General features: G+C 40.6%; 1 protein-coding gene across 1 annotated transcript; it reads left to right on the top strand.

Annotated features, from left to right (window-relative positions):
- Nucleotides 1-1,003: 1,003 nt before the first annotated feature.
- Nucleotides 1,004-16,813, top strand: FOSL1 (FOS like 1, AP-1 transcription factor subunit). The gene is made up of 4 exons (XM_040410492.1): nt 1,004-1,175; nt 11,111-11,305; nt 13,235-13,342; nt 15,395-16,813. Exons 1-4 carry the CDS (start codon nt 1,023-1,025, stop codon nt 15,830-15,832), a joined length of 894 nt encoding a protein of 297 aa, XP_040266426.1. The 5' UTR covers nt 1,004-1,022; the 3' UTR covers nt 15,833-16,813.
- Nucleotides 16,814-17,724: the final 911 nt, after the last annotated feature.

The raw sequence follows: 17,724 nt of genomic DNA, 5'->3' as shown, positions 1-17,724 counted from the left end.
TACACATAATCTGCCCCCACGTCTGCTCACCAGATCACCTGGGTGTGATCAACCTACAATATAAAGAACACACAAGACCATACACACAATCTGCCACCATGTCTGCTCACCAGATCACCTGGGTGTGATCAACCTACAATATAAAGAACACACAAGACCATACACATAATCTGCCCCATGTCTGCTCACCAGATCACCTGGGTGTGATCAACCTACAATATAAAAAACACACAAGACCATACACATAATCTGGCCCAATCTCTGCTCACTAGATCACCAGGGTGTGATCAACCTACAATATAAAGAAAACACAAGACCATAAACATAATCTGCCCCCATTTCTGCTGACCAGATCACCTGAGTGTGATCAACCTACAATATAAGGAACATAGACAGTGTATTGCTATAGGGGTCTAATACCATTTGTTTGTAATTAGTCTTAGAGTTGAATATTGGAGGCTCTCCTGTCAGTTTCAGGCCAGGAGGTCATACCCAGGCTGCTGCCCGAGGAGGACCAGCGAGTGTCATTTCCCAGAAGCACTGCTGTCAGGTATCTCGGCAGTGATTTCACTTCACTTATAGTTTCCGTTCCACTCTGGAAATAGCAGAGTTAAAAAAAACAAAAAAAAAAACAGACGCTTCAAGCACAGGGTTTTCCTTTCACTGAGGAAGTGTGCCCTTATAAGGGCATGTACGTCATCACTGCTTTTGGGTAATCCTTGGAACATACCATTTGTAGGGTGAAACAGTTTGTAACATTTCTTATTGAGCTTTAACGACCCCAGATATACAATGTCCAGCATCTCAAACGATCAATTACTAATTCTAACAACGTTTGCTATTTAAAGACGTTAATAGTCGGAGAATTCTACTAATCTTGTGGCGTTTCTCCCATTCCGCTCCCCCTACAGGTTTTGAATTGTATCGTCAGTTGATTCGAGGAGTCCCCATTGATAAAAATGAGGCAGCGTAGAATTGTGAGTCAGTGTGAGCGTGACAGAGCAAGTGTTCAGGTCCAGACGATGTACAGAGACCTTTCTGGATCTTTCCCTCATCAGGATTTAGGGTGCAGCAGAGGCAGCCAGAGCCCCAGTGATCCCGGAGCTACACAAGTGTTCGGGAGCATCGCTATGGGGCACAGCATGAGATCCACACCTGCAGAGGAGCAGCACCAGGTGAGTCCGACCTTAACCCTGACATCTACTGACTCTATATAGATAGATATTGTATAGTGCTTCTAGGATTGAGATATTAGGGAGGAAGATGTGGTATAGCTGTCCTCACAGAATGCTAAATATAGGCTGATAATGGGCTAATTCCACCTTAGTCATTATAGCCGCGCAGCAGTGTTACTGGGAGGGGCTAGACTATCACTGTATATATAGATAGATAGATACTGTATATCCATATTCTCTCATTCACCTAGGTCACATAAAGTTAGGACATGTAACAGGAGTCAGTCAACTATGCTATTGTGGGGAACTTGCCAACACTAAGGGCCGCTACTAAGAGCAAAAGGTTATAAGAGACTTTTGGAGGTTTTGTCAATGAGTCAATGAAAACTGCAGATTGCACCAAATGTGTAAAACAAATGTGCATCTAGCATGTTAGACACATTTCTCTTTCTTAGGTCATATATACTAATATTTCATGCATACAAAAATAATAACTTTATTAAATTTGGCACATTTTACGACGACTCAAAGCCACGTCTCTTTCTTTTAACATTTTTCAAAACTATGGAGCTAGGAATAAAAAGTTGACACATGCTATGCAATCCCCATTAGTAGTATTATATTTGTGTATTTGCAACATATTTCTGTGAATTTGGCTTAGTTCAGGTCCTTACACACATTACATTGGCACTGGCATTTATTTTTTTGGGCCACCTGCATTTTTATGATGTTTTTTACTGTTGTGGCCCAGTGTCACTAACCCTAAGGGCTCATGCAGACAAATGTAAGGGCTCGAGCCTGAATTGCAGACCATAAACAGCTGGTCAACAATATATGGACACTGGCCGGGTGCGCTGGTGGATGTGGACCTACTGACTGGAATGGATCCGCAATCCGCCATATATGGCCAAAGATTGGTAATCTCCTATTTTTTGCGGAGTGGAGGGTCAGATTGGTGCTTCAGTGGTATTTCGGGTCTGTGCCTCCACACCACAAAAGATGAAACATGTCCTATCTTTTGTGGATCACGGACCCATTCAAGTCAGCGGATCCGCATCAGCACCAGGAGTGCAGACGACCAGTGCCCGTGCAAATAGCGATCTGCTGCACGGGCATGGAGCCCTTATGTTCATCTTCATGAGTCCTAAGGCTAGGGCTACACAATGACATTTGACATGTGATTATTTGTCGCAGTAATGTCACGCTGCATTTTTGTAATGATGGTCTATGGCGTCGCACTGGAACATGCAACAGCACTGTCGCACAAATATCTAAGTTGGATTTTTGTGCGACTGTTGTGCCACAGTCGCAGCATGTCACAGTGCAACACCATTGACTATCATTGACACTGTCACATTATAGTTGTACCGTTTTGTTGTGAGACAAATTTGGTTGTGTAACCGTACCCTAAAGGTGGCGTAAACCTAGACAGGCTGTCTTGACCAGCACCAGATTTATCACAGGGGCTCAGGCAGGATGATAAATGTGCAGATGGACACTTTTCTCTGACTCTATTGCAGCTTTTGGCTGGCTAGGACTACATTCAGATGACCGTAACAAAAAAGGCTGTTAAAAACAGACATACTATCAGTTTTTTATGACTATTTTGCATCAGTGTGTGCATCTATTTCCTGGTCGTCCATCAGTTTTTAATGACCGTTTAGCTTGCATTTTTAACAATCATTAAAACAGATGAATTTCACAGGCTTTTTTTTTTTTTTTTTTTAAACCCAAACCCTGCAGTGCACTAATTATACATAATGCCCCCATAGTGCTCCCTGGACATCAAATGGCCCCCAGGAATGCTCCCCAGTATATATAAAGCTCTTCTTAGTATACCACAGTATTTTTAATGCCATTGTTAGTGTCCCCAGTGTAGTGACAAAATAATAACTCACCTCATCCACTTGAACACTCTGTGACACTCGCTCCTCACTGAATACTGCAGGACCTGCACTCCCAGCTTGATCATGTAATGTCATCACGCTGGGAGAGCAGGTCCTGCTGCACACAGTGAGGCGCGAGTGTTCTCATTCGTTCAAGTGGATGTTTTCTTTAACCCCTAAAAAGACCTTGAAGTCTACACCCCCCTAATAAAATATCAGTTTTCTGTGATGTAAAAAAATGAGACAAATATAAATCATTTCAGAACTTTTTCCACCTTTAATGTGACCTATAAACTGTACAACTCAATTGAAAAACTAACTGAAATCTTTTAGGTAGAGGGAAGAAAAAATATAAAAATAAAATAATATGGTTGCATAAGTGTGCACACCCTTAAACTAATACTTTGTTGAAGCACCTTTTGATTTTATTACAGCCCTCAGTCTTTTTTGGTATGAGTCTATCAGCATGGCACATTTTGACTTGGCAAGATTTGCCGACTCTTCTTGGCAAAAACACTTCAAATCTGTCAGATTGCGAGGGCATCTCCTGTGCACAGCCCTCTTCAGATCACCCCACAGATTTTCAATCGGATTCAGGTCTGGGCTCTGGTTGGGCCATTCCAAAACTTTAATCTTCTTCTGATGAAGCCATTCCTTTGTTGATTTGGATGTATGCTTTGGGTCGTTGTCATGCTGAAAGATGAAGTTCCTCTTCATGTTCAGCTTTCTAGCAGAAGCCTGAAGGTTTTGTGCCAATATTGACTGGTATTTGGAACTGTTCATAATTCCCTCTAGCTTAGCTAAGGTCCCAGTTCCAGCTGAAGAAAAACAGCCCCTTGGCATGATGCTGCCACCACCATGCTTCACTGTGGGTATGGTGTTCTTTTGGTGATGTGCAGTGTTGTTTTTGCACCAAACATATCTTTTGGAATTATGGCCAAAAAGTTCAACCTTAGTTTGATCAGACCATAACACCTTTTCCCACATGCTTTTGGGAGACTTCAGATGTATTTTTGCAAAATGTAGCCTGGCTTGGATGTTTTTCTTCATTAGAAAAGGCTTTCGTCTTCTTGCCACTCTACCCCATAGCCCAGACATATGAAGAATACGGGAGATTGTTGTCACATGTACCACACAGCCAGTACTTGCCAGATATTACTGCAGCTCCTTTAATTTTGCTGTAGGCCTCTTGGTAGCCTCCCAGACCAGTTTTCTTCTCGTCTTTTCATCAATTTTGGAGGGACGTTGTGTTGTGCCATATTTTCTCCACTTGATGATGATTGTCTTCATTGTGTTCCATGGTATATCTAATGCCTTGGAAATTCTTTTGTACCCTTCTCCTGACTGATACCTTTTAACAATGAGATTCCTCTGATGCTTTGGAAGCTCTCTGTGGACCATGGCTTTTGCTGTTGGAAAAAAACAACTAGAGCAGCTGAACTTTATTTGGGGTTAATCAGAGGAACTTTAAATGATGGCAGGTGTATGCTGACTCCTATTTAACATGATTTTGAATGTGATTGCTGAATTCTGAACACAGCTACATCCCCAGTTTATAAGATGGTGTGCACACTTATGCAACCACATTATTTTAGTTTTTTTTGTTTTGAGTGGTACAGTTTATAGGTCACAGTAAAGGTAGAAAAAGTTCTGAAATGATTTATCTTTGTCTCATTTTTTTACAGCACAAAAACCTGACATTTTAACAGGGTGTGTAGACTTTTTATATCCACTGGGCCTTTGGCGGTGTTTGGCATTACCTTGTCTCCCTATCCCCTGAAAGAAACCTGCTTGCTTGACTTGGGTTTTGGGGAGATTAGAGAAGAAGTGAATAGCATTTACTGATCTACTGCCATTGTTACCTGTACATACATTTCACAAGAATTTTCTCATTACTGTCTGTGAGTTTCCTGTGAATGGTTTGTTCTCACGAGGGTGTTCTTTGGAGCCTCAGCTGCTCTATGAATCGTTGCTGATGTCATTGAACATTCAGAACGTTTTAAATGTGTTCAGTGCATTTAGTATCCAAGAGTTATTGTACAGATTATTCTTGATTAGGTAAGCAATCAGTAAGGATAGATGGGACGCAGGAGCACATCAATACTTCTCCTTCCATGACCAGAGGTGCTGGAAAGTCAAGGCACCCAATCCATAACATCATTGTATAATGGTTTATGGGCGTTTCTTGGACAGCAGAATGCCTACTGTCCATTGATAAATTCCTTTCTGCTTACAATTGAAATATCTTCATCTATTTGCTTTCACACCACTAACATCAATGGAAGCTTTGTGGAATCTTGATTTCTTGTTTTAGCACTGACTACCAAGAATCACCATGCCGCAACCATCTTTAAATATGTCCTGTCTCCAGACAATTCAGGTTGTCAGACATGATTATTGAATATACTAAATGACATACTGTATAATGGATTTGGTTTATCACAAACTATCTTCATACCCCATGTGTGTGTGACCTGACTGCAGGATCTACATGCGGATTCCTACTAATTGCCACGCTGCACCTGTACGTGTCATTGTTTCAAATGGCAAGTACACTTGCATCCTGGCAATTCCAATGCCCAGGCCACACTATGCATAAGCATCCCAAAAGGGAACTGTTCTGAATATTTTCCCACAAACCTATATATAAATGTGCTATACAGGTGAAGCTCGAAAAATTAGGATATTGTGCAAAAGTTCATTTATTTCAATAATGCAACATAAAAGGAATTGCATTAATGCAACTTAAAATTAGAATTTTGTGAAAAGGTTCAATATTCTAGGCTCAAAGTGTCACACTAATCAGCTAATTAATCCATACCCCCTGAGCAAATGGCACCTGAAAATTGAGACTTTGGGGTTTCATAAGTTATAAGCCATAATCATCCAAATTATAACAAACAAAGGCTTGAAATATCTCGCTTTGCATATAATGAGTCTACCTCATATGTTAGTTTCACCTTTAAGTTGCATTACTGAAATGCTGAACTTTGCACGATATTCAAATTTTTTGAGTTTCACCTATATATCAATATAGAAGTATATATTAGGCTTCTCCTGCTATATAACCTATTGCTTGCAGGTCAGACACCATGTTTAGTATGACTGGTTCTCTTTAATAATATATTTTAATTGCCTTCTGGAATTAGTGGAAAAGAAAGCTAAAAAATGTAAACCATGCATTTCATCAAGCAATTTGTGAATTTTATTTCACACACAGATTGCAGAGTTTCAGTTGCTGAATTGGATACAGCCAGTGTAGGGCAAGCTTTATTCTCCCTTAAAGGGGTTGTCCCACGAAACATATTCTACAGTTTTTAAACCAGCACTTGGATCTGAATTGTTTTGTAATTGCATGCAATTAACAACTTATCATAGCCACTGAGTTATTCAATAAACTGTATTTGTATAGCGCCACCTGCTGTTTGTTTTTTTTCTTATCTCTTTGACCTGCTAACTGAGATGGCCGCACATGCTCAGTTTCATCCCACAACTGCCTCCTGAGCTGTGATAGGGAGAGCATGGACACGCCCCCTTAGCTGCAGCAGAAAAGACACTCCCCTTGAGCTGTCAGATTGATATAAATCTAGCAGAGCAATAGATGGGACAATCTCTGGATCCATGTGAGTTACAGGGCTGATTCTAGCTTTGTTAGAAAGAGATTGTCAGGTACTATATGATGCCGATTTTCATTTTTTACATTAGTCATGGGGTAACCCCTTTAAGATGTAAAAGATTTATGCATTCTCCACCAAGAGAAATTACATGGTGACATCATCCTAGATGACTCCAGCTCGATTCAATTACTTTTCCTAGCAGTGTAGATTTCCATTGATAAGGGGATATGACTAGTGATCACGTTGTCCATAATAGATTGTCAGTTCTAGACCCTGAAATTGTTATATGACCTAACATACAACTCTTACATTTGTAGACATACAGTGTGTAAGATCACTGCATTAGTATTCAGTTAAGCGAATGTATTCTCTTTAAATGGGTTCTTATAAAGACAACCCCTGTCCATATCTTCTATCAGGTCATGTGGTCATCATGGAGGCCATAGAAACCATTTTTATAAGGGTAAAAGTACAGTAGAGTATGTCCTCATCATGGGCTTCTAGCTCATTGTGATATATACTATGATTTTATTTTCTGTTTCTGCCCAGTATTTTATTATTTAAAGGGAACCTGTCATCAGATTCACCTATAAAGCTCCTTGCATGTTCCTACTGTTCATGCTCTCCTTATTCATAAAATGGTTTTGTTTAAACCCAAAAGCAATATGTTTACATCAAAAATCAACTTTGAAAATGTACCTGACGCCATCAACAGCTAGCTCATGGAGTTATTGGGGTGTTACACTGGATGAGTCATGAGTCATTGAGTCATGCCCCCCGCTCTTCCGCCCATCTCGCTCTTATAGACCTCCCCTCTCCTTCTCATAGACTGACCCTTGCCTTTCTGACATCAGTGCCTGTCCATGCAAAATCTCTGACGGGTGCAGGAGACCTCCTTGTGCTGCCATGTGCTGTGTATACACCTCGGCTTCAAGCGCTCACTGCGCACGCGCCTGGACCAATGTCAGCCACAAGTGCCAACTTTCAGCATTTAGCCAGAAGTTCAAGGGAGAGACATCAGCAAGATAACATACCAGAAATGTCATTATTTGCCCCTTTGCCAGCCACCATACCTCATCATCTGGGGAGAAAAACTGCACTGTATACAACTACTGTTGGATGTACTACAACTCCTATTTTGCACTTAGTAAAAAGGAACAATGGCCTGAGGGAGCACACGGACTCCTATAATAAGTAAATAGTGCTACACAAAAAAATAATTATATATATATATATATATATATATATTGTTCTGTACATTACCACAATGGATTTTGAACAAAACAATTCAGATGCAGTTGAAGTTCAGACTTTCAGCTTTAATTCAGTGGGTTGAACAATTTGATTGCATAAAAATGTGAGGAATTAAAACATTTTTTAAACTCAATCCCTTCATTTCAGGGTCTCAAAAGTATTTGGACAAATTAAATAATTGTAAATAAAATGTTAATTTCTAATACTTGGTTGAAAACCCTTTGTTGGCAATGACTGCCTGAAACTCCTGGGTTGCTTTGGCTTTATGTTTTGGGTCATTGTCCATCTTTATTATGAAACGCCGACCAATCAGTTTGGCTGCATTTGGCTGGATTTGAGGCCACAGTATGTCTCTGAAAATCCCAGAATTCATCCGGCTGCTACTGTTCTGCGTCACACCATCAATAAACACTAAGGACCCAGTGCCACTAGCAGCCATGCATGCCCAAGCTATCACACTGCCTCTGCCATGTTTTTTCAGATGATGTGGTATTCTTTGGATCATGAGCTGTACCATGCCTTTGCCATACTTTTTTCTTTCCATCATTTTGATAGAGGTTGATCTGGGTTTCATCTGTCCAAAGAATGTCCTTCAAGAAGTGTGCTGTTTTTTTAAGATGTTTTTTAGCAAAGTCCAATCTAGCCTTCTAAGGGTACTTTCACACTTGCGGCAGGATGGATCCAACAGGCTGTTCACCCTGTCGGATCCGTCCTTCCGCTATTTCGCCGTGCCGACGGACCGCCGCTCCGTCCACATTGACTATAATGGGGACGGGGGCGGAGCTCCGGGGCAGCACGGCAGTTCGCGGTGAGAGGCAGCCGGACTAAAAAGTTGAACATGCAGTACTTTTAGTCTGGCGGCCTTTCACCGTGCACTGCCGTGCTACGCCGGAGCTCCGCCCCGTCCCCATTATAGTCAATGGGGACGGAGCGGCGGTCCGGCGGCACGACGAAATAGCGGAAGGACGGATCAGACAGGGTGAACAGCCTGTCGGATCCGTCCTGCCGCAAGTGTGAAAGTACCCTTATTCTTGAGGCTGATGAGTGGGTTGCACCGTGTAGTGAACCCTCTGTATGTACTTTCATGCAGTCTTCTCTTTATGGTAGATTTGGATATTGATACGCCTATATCCTGGAGAGTGTTGTTCACTTGGTTGGCTGTTGTGAAGGCCTTTCTCTTTGCCATGGTAATTATTCTGCGATCATCCACCACTGTTGTCTTCCGTGGGCGTCCAGGTCTTTTTGCATTGTTGAGGTCACCAGTGTTTTCTTTCTTTCTCAGGATGTACCAAACTGTAGATTTTGCCACTCCTAATAGTGTAGCAATTTCTCGGTTTGGTTTTATCTGTGTTCGCAGAAGATGGATGGTTTGTTCACCTGCATGGAGAGCTCCTTTGCTCCGCATGTTTACTTCTCAGCAAAATCTTCAAAATGCAAGCACCACACCTCAAATCAACTCCAGGCCTTTTATGTGCTTAATTGAGAATGAAATAATGAAGGAATTTCCCACACCTGCCCATGAAACGGCCTTTGAGTCAATTGTCCGATTACTTTTGGTCCCGTTAAAAACAGAGTGCCACATGTAAAGGAGCTGAAACTCCTAAACCCTTCATCCAATTTTAATGTGGATACCCTCAAATGAAAGCTAAAAGTCTGGGACTTTATGTCCATGTCCATTATATAACTAAACCTTGAATATGTTTTAGTAAACAGGTAATAAAAACAAAATTTGCGTCAGTGTCCAAATATATATGGACCTAACTGTATATAAAACATGGCAGCTAACTGCACATGGTGAGAACAAACCATATTCACAGTATTTGTGCCTCACCATAGAGTACATATAGCTATACAGCTAATACTTTGTATACTATACATTGAATACTACACAGTCAACCTGTGATGTGTTAGTACAGTCTGGTGGGGAAGAAGTAAGCATATAGTATCATATAGTAATAAAGCCCATAATGACCAATGACACCATCACATTTCACCGTGGCTTCTTCTGGGGGTATCCCAATATCTTTACAATGTAAGTTCAGCTTTCCTGGGTTTTGCCACATGACATTCAAAATTCTAATACCACTCACAGCACATAATACATACGCTGAGCTAATAGCAGTTTGTAGTCAGATGGCAAATCTCTGGTGGACCTGTGCTTTATGCCAATTTATAATGCATTGTCCCCAGTACTTTTGCGTAACATAATTTGCATGATTCATGTACAATTTTCCTAATTGTACTAAGATCCAGTGTAGAACTCATTAGAAGGTATGGCCACTGAAGCTCAGCAGACTCCCCGGGACTAAGTCCCTGTGACACATTTGTGTATACTTTGTGTGTTAAGTCGGGTTTCCTAACAGGAAATGTTCTCATAGGCTGACCAATAGCTCTAATATATTTCATATTTATTTACTGATGCCTTTCTTTTGAAAATATATACATGTGGCAGTCTGCACTGCATGCTAATAGAAAGTTCTGTACAAACATTCAGGTATGATGCTCAACTGACTAATGTTGATGTAGTGGTTACAACTCTGCTAGATCCAAGTATGCTAAAGTTTCACTATGGGTATGAATTACGCTAGCATATAATATGAAATATATGACCTTCTTACTGTCCACACCAACTCCCCAACTCTTGGAGATGGAAAGCGGGACATGCAGAGTATATTATCTATACTGCATATGTCAGATTTTAGCTTCCTTATAAATGTGCCTCCCACAGTGAACATACAGTATTATACACTGCCCTACCTACTTCCATGCTGCTTGCCTCCTGTGTGAGCAGGAAGATACAGGCAAGCAGCCAGTCAGTCCCCACCTGTTGGTATCTTTCTCTATCTGTTCCAAATGGCAGTGGAGGAGTTTGTCAAGATAAAATTGTGATACCCTGAAAAGTGTGATCTTGTCAGCAATCTGGGACTGTGCTGCTGAAGTAAGAGACATCTGCATCTAAGCAAATTATCTTGGCTTAGGACTGAAGAAGCAGGGAGGCTGAGTCTCTAGGCATATTAAAATACAATGTTATTTGGTCCTTAAGACATTGCTGTAAATATTGGTGACAGAATTTATATAAGTACAGAATACTTAACATGTACAATATATGAAACAATGCTTTTTATATATATTCTTCAAGGGTATGAACTCATTAGTTATGTGTCTTTCTTTTTCACAGAAATATCCCGTCCCTACATCTTCTGGTCCTTTCATCCCAACAGTAAATGCAATAACATCAAACCAAGACCTTAACTGGATGGTACAACCAAGTGTTAGACCACTGACTCTACCACCCTATCATAGTCCACGTCATGGTGTCATCAGAGGCATGGGAGGAGCTTTAAGCATGGGACGAAGAAGACAAGGTGATCATGTATGTAGTCAAATCATTAATAATAACATTATAATGAAACCATTCTACTTTTGATATAAGTTTATAGGCCTCTTTTAAATGTGTGTCGAGGTGTTCTCTGACCATTTCTGGGCTCTTTTCCCTCGATCATGTCAACAGGTGGGTCCTCTTGGTGGGAGCTTTATTTATAATCTTTATCTGTGTAGCCTGACCTTTATAATGTTATTTGAGGGCTGGGTAGGATGTCCCCCTCTTATATGGATGTTTAGTCAATTTTTGGCTACTTATACTAGTTGTGATTGATATTCTATCCCACCTCATGTTCCCCACTGGTATTTTTTAACATGTTGTGCATCTTTTTTGGGGGCACTGAAGTCAGTGGCCAGTGATTTGGTATAGCCATTGTGGTTACTTTTACCCAATTCTGATGTCCTATTTATGTTTTTAATTATTATTTTTTTGACTCTTTATTTAATAGAATATGTTTTTATATTCTACTGTGCATGGTGTCTTTATGTTCCCCCGTGGAACATGTTTGTAGGTTATGTCTCTTTTAACTATGTACATCCATCCTTTGAACACTTTTGTTATAGCTTACAGTATGAATTGTCATAAAAAATTGAGTCTCATATATAATTACATTGCAAACTTCTCTTATACAGATCCTGATTTACAGCCTATTTTATAATCCAGACCCACATTCATATTTCTGCAGACTTCAGAGCTGAAATCTTCCATTATCCCTTAATGTCTTCCCTTGCTCTGTAGTCTTATCCCAGGTGCTGTACAGTAAAATGATGTGGGAAATTTGCCCCATTGCATTATAGAAATTCAGCTTAACAGTTGGGGATGTGTCTGTTGACAAGCTTGTCGACTGTTTCTAATGACAAACAGCTAAACCTTGAATGATGCTGTGGACTATAATACAGTTGTAACTCAAGATCAGTACAAGACAATGTAATATATGCATTTTACCGTACATTTAGCATGTACTCTGTGAAAGCTCCCAATGTACGTGCTAAATGTGTCCAAAGGGCTTGATTAGTCATATGGACTCCACCTGCCTTGTTTATGTCAGTAGGCTCTGTTCATATCAGTGTTGGTTATTTCCATTGTTCTCCTCCATCATGGGAGCCGAGCAGTAAACCTAAAGGAAGTGCCAGATCCCTTGACATGACAAATGCCAACAGCGCTAATGGATCCCATTGACTATTATAGGGTCCAGCAGTTATCTGTCGTGGTGTCCTGAATCTTCTCAGACAAACTGCCAAATTTTACGGAATCTGCTGTGGAGGCTGCAAACTGAATCTCTTATGCAGATGTAAATATAACCTTATACTGGTAAAAAAAGAGGATGGAATAGTGTAGTAGCTTATGCAATTCCATCCTCAAAAGTCCAGTAAAAAAAATGAATATGTTAATTGTATACTTTATTTAACATGGTAGTCTATGGATAACAGACATCCCTTAAGCATATCTGTAAAAAATGGTGAACACAGACTTTATGTACAGTATATTTGCTCACGGATACACCAGGTACTTAAAGGGTTAAAATTGTAGTTTGCGTGAAATTAAACTAACTACACACATGACGGAAACAGTTGATGGGCGACTCATAAACCTGTGGCATGAGTCAGAAGGAAAAGGAGCTAAATGGATGCCAAACCACAACTTGACGCGGGATAAGCGTTAATGGCTGACTCATTGGGTCACACACACTGCCAATCCTTCTATTCATAAAGAAATCAGACTTCATTCATTCCAGGGTTCATTATTTCACCATGACCTATGTACATAGTAAGCTCACAGGATGCTCATCTTCCCACCAAAATGCCCTTCAAAACTTTAGTACAACTGCAGTATAGCTACAATCCAAGTAGGACTATGGCATGGTATATTTCATTTGACCTTAGTAGCAGTAATTACATTTTTTGTATTTCTTCTGCACAGATGTCACCAGAAGAAGAAGAAAGACGAAGAGTTCGAAGAGAGAGGAATAAGATTGCTGCCGCTAAATGCAGGAACCGACGCAAGGAGCTCACAGATTACCTACAGGCAGTAAGTACACAGAAAGGAGGACACAGTCTCTAAATGGTGAAAGATAAAACACGAGACAGATGTATAATGCAGTCATTTATGTTAGAAAATTGTACAGATGATACGCTGCTCAACATTGAAATTGCAACACCAAGAAGGAAAGTCATGGAATTATGGAAATCATAGCACTGACACACATGTTAATGATATACATAGTTACATAGTTAATACGGTTGAAAAAAAAAGGAAACAAAATATTCAAAACATCTCAATATGTTCAGTATAGAGTATGAGCGTCTTGTGCAGATATACATGCACTTACACGCCTTGGCATGCTATCATTGAGGTTATTAATGGTTGTCTGTGGAATGTTCTGCCACGCTGAATACATTTGGCATGCAAATAATCAAGATCTGCTGCTAGCTCCCTTTGGTTTGCCAACCAATGACATCACAGATGTGCTCGATGGAAGACAAGTCCAGAGACGCTGCAGGCCACGGTAACACATTTAAATCACGTAGGCTGCTATCAATCGCATGCGCAGCATGTGACCTAGTGTTACCCTGTTAGAAAATGGCTCCTGGAACACTGAAGAAATAGTCATACCACTGGGTCCACAACCAAATCAATCAATGTTACGCCGAGCTGTTAATGTACCTGAAATGAAGACTGGAGGGGTCCAGCTAAGGTATGTTATGCAACCCCATAGCATAATCCTGGGAGTAAAATTGGTGTGGCATTCCCTTGTAATGGTCTTTTCATGGCACTGCCCTTGTGGTCTCCAGAACTATCTCTGGCTATCATTGCATCCAAAACAAAAGCATGACTCCATGATAGCCTTTGAGAGCAGTGACGTGAGGTCTATAAAACACCTGTAGCTGGATGTCTGGCTCATAGCCCAATGTTGTGCAAACTCCTGCTCATGGTTTGCGTAGACACTGTTTGCTGCCCCAGGCTTGGGATGGGACATCTACTTTTACTTGCAGTACAGAATGGATCACTACTCGTCATTATTCTAATCAGATGATCCATCTGTGCAGGGGTTCGCATCTGTGCACCTCTGGCTGCCATTCCAGTTTATTATTGTTCTCCTAACCACCGGGCCATGCAATGCTAAACAATGCTGACATCTTGGCCCAGGGGCATAGCGATTTGCTGGAGTGATAAACCAAGGTCTCTCAGTTCAAGGATTCAGTGCCTCTCAGTTTGCGACAAGTAGCAATAACTGACACATCGACGAACACGGGCCTCACACAATCATCGTACACGACTTGATCCTTTGCTTTCAATCTGGCTTTTATGCCCCTCCTATATGCCACAGATTTGAGCTAGATGCCTGAAAATTTGATCATTTTCAGATCTCAGAACACCTGATACTTCCTTGATAACCTTGTCCTTCTTGGTGTTGCAATCTTCAATGTTGAGATGTATAGTTTGGAGTAAAGGTGGTATCGCGAAGCTAAGGCTAGAACATTGTAGACCAAGAAGCTATCAAACATTGTAGAAGACATTAGTACTGCTGCACTTTATTGATTAGGTGCTCTGTGTCCTATACTTTACATTTTGTAGATGTATGCAGTAGGGGGTGGCATAATTACCATATAGTGAGAGGGTATTGCTAATTATCTTTTACAGCTTCTTGTCTGCATTCACTACTATGGGGACTTCATTGTATGTAGATTTTACAGCTTCTATTGAGTTCAATATTCTGTATGCTGCTAGATCTTCCTAATGGTGGTTGCATGCAGCCAGAATTTCAGCATGTAAGCATTATCACTATGTGACATAAAGCAGGGGGCTATTTGCCTGAATAACGCAGCGTCACCCCATATAAAGATCTATTATGAACATATGTTAAACATATAACTCTAATTTACAAAACATTACATTTATAGGAGTTTTCCATGAAGAGTGGGGCTCATCCCAACTGTGCCTCATGAGCTCTGTCTTGAGAACGATAGAGTTTAGTGTACAGAGTATGACCATTGTTATAATTGTAATTAGTTATAAGTAAAGTTAATGTGAAATTTGAGTAACATCTCACATTCAGTAATTCTTTTTCTATCATTTTAGGAGACGGACAAACTTGAAGAAGAGAAGTCATCTTTGCAAAAAGAGATAGCTGAACTGCAGAAGCAAAAAGACAAGCTAGAACTGATTCTTGATGCACACCAACCCATCTGCAAGGTGCCTCAAGACCACCAACCTGCCCAGCAGGCAGACTCTTATAAAATCTTCAAGGAAGAGTCTTATGAAGAATCAGCAAGAGGTCCTAAAATGAAACTCCCCAGAATTGAGATCAGCAGCACAGTTCTTGAACCTGAAGCTCTCCACACTCCTACATTGATGAAAACTCCATCTATCACACCCTTTACACCAACTCTAGTCTTTACTTATCCCGGAACCCAGGAGTCCTGTTCCACTGCCCACCGCAGGCTTAGTAGCAGCAGCAGTAGTGGTGGGGACCAGAGTCCAAGGTCCTTCAGCTCATCCACAATATTGACTCTTTAACAAAATTATTACCGTTATGTTTGAGTGTTACAAAATGTCTAGAGTTTTACAATTGACTTTTGCCAGTATGAATATTCTTCCTATACAGGATCTAATTCACTCAGTCAGAATAAGACATTATATCATTTTCTCTTATAGGGGTTTTCTGGGACCCAGCAGGACCCACAAACCCACTTTAATTACAAATAACTTGCCTGTAGAACTAAGTTTATGATGCACCACCCTGAAGTTGAGTGGACCCAGTCACATGACGCTCCTCTGGATGTGGCCAGAACTATTCCTCTCCTTGGTTTGTACACAGACCATTTAATGCATCTCACTTGGGAGAGTAATAGTTCTTGCCAAGTCCACAGCGGAAGTGACATCCTCTCCGTAGCCCAGGCAGAAAACCAAATTCCAGAGAGGCCGATCCACAAAGCTTCAGGATGGTAAGTACAGTTTATTACATTACATACTTTATTCTACAGGCAAGTTATGTGTAATTAAAGTGAGTGTGCGAGGCCCACTGGGTTATGGAATACTTTTTTAAGGGAGTTTCCTATACTTCCTTTAAGGGATTTGTTAGATGCGTGACCTCATTTTATACGGTCACAAGTTTATACAGTAATAGAGCTATATTAGACCACAGGGTCACAGATTAGGGCAGAGCCGACATTTAACTGCATGATCACTGTAACAAAGTTATTAGAAAATAAGCGGCAGAGCCGAAATAGGTTTGTGTAGTTGTATGTCAGTTGTGGGTCAGCAGAGCTGGTCTATTCTGTGTTATAGTATATTTTTATATGGTTATTGCTTGGGGTGGCATATGGACATTTTGGGAACAGTATATTTATGAATCACCCTTGATTTAAGTGTTGTTTTCATGTTTTTGACTTATTGTGCACTTTTAACTCACAAATCTACATTTAATTGTGTATGAATTAGATAATATATTAAATACAACACTTTCTCATTTGTATAAAATTTGTGTTACAATTCATTGGGAAACGCTAATGCTAGAATGCTAGGACACAACTCAAGCAGATACATTTGCACAAGGGATATTCAATTTTCCTAATTTGTCTGCTTTCCAAATGAAGAACGGGCACATGAACTGAACACTGACATATTAGTCTTTAGGCCCAGGGCTGATTCTAGGTTCTCTGCTGCCTGAGGCAAAAATCGAAATGGCACCCACCTGCTAAAGACATATTTGGATGAACATTACATTCTGTGCTACCAAACATACAGAAGAACACAGCACTACATACCTCTTACATCCAGTGATTTCTCCTCTAATGTTCTCTTTCCTCATCTCTATTGGGAGGAGTACACCATGATGAGTTATTTCGGCCATGTCTCATCTTTGCAGAGTTTGCCACACAGACATAATAGATTCCTCACTCATTCTCCTCCTCCTGGTGCACCAACAGTGTTATCCCGCTGCTACCCCTTTGAATCCAGAGGAAAAAAGGACTGCTGAATGGTTTGGAGCTAACTGGGAGCAGCTGCTTTATAAGCAGACTAAAACAGCGACTTTGCGAGTGTGTTTTCATCTAAAGAGGGCCTTGAGATTAAGTGACTTTGGATTGAAGGATTTTAGGAGGGAACTGCATCCATTAATTTATCATTTTCATTGCATTGTATAATAAAATAAAAAAAAATCCAGTATAATCCCCATTAGCAAGTATGTGTACCATGACAGAAAATACAGTCCAGTGCACATTTTGTGCAATGTATGCAGTCCTGGAACAGCCATTTGAGGGTGCATGTTGCTGTGCAAAGTGTGAACAAATTGCAGATTTGGAAGCACAAATCCTGTATCTATATTAGCGAATTGCAACACTGAGATACCTTTACAATATGGAAAGGAGTTTGAGTGTTTGCAGAGTCAGCAGCAATGTGGTAGATGA

The sequence above is a fragment of the Bufo bufo genome, chromosome 10 (assembly GCF_905171765.1).
Source record: "Bufo bufo chromosome 10, aBufBuf1.1, whole genome shotgun sequence".
NCBI classification, from domain to species: domain Eukaryota; kingdom Metazoa; phylum Chordata; class Amphibia; order Anura; family Bufonidae; genus Bufo; species Bufo bufo.
The sequence above is the reverse complement of the archived record's forward strand: the minus strand, read 5'-3'. Positions and strand labels throughout refer to the sequence as shown.

Excerpts from the sequence above, each read along its gene's own strand:
- FOSL1 (XM_040410492.1), top strand. The coding sequence starts at position 1,023 with ATGTACAGAGACCTTTCTGGATCTTTCCCTCATCAGGATTTAGGGTGC. Across the intron at positions 11,306-13,234 it reads GAAGAAGACAAGGTGATCAT|ATGTCACCAGAAGAAGAAGA; the intron begins GTATGTAGTCAA and ends TCTTCTGCACAG. Across the intron at positions 13,343-15,394 it reads TCACAGATTACCTACAGGCA|GAGACGGACAAACTTGAAGA; the intron begins GTAAGTACACAG and ends CTATCATTTTAG.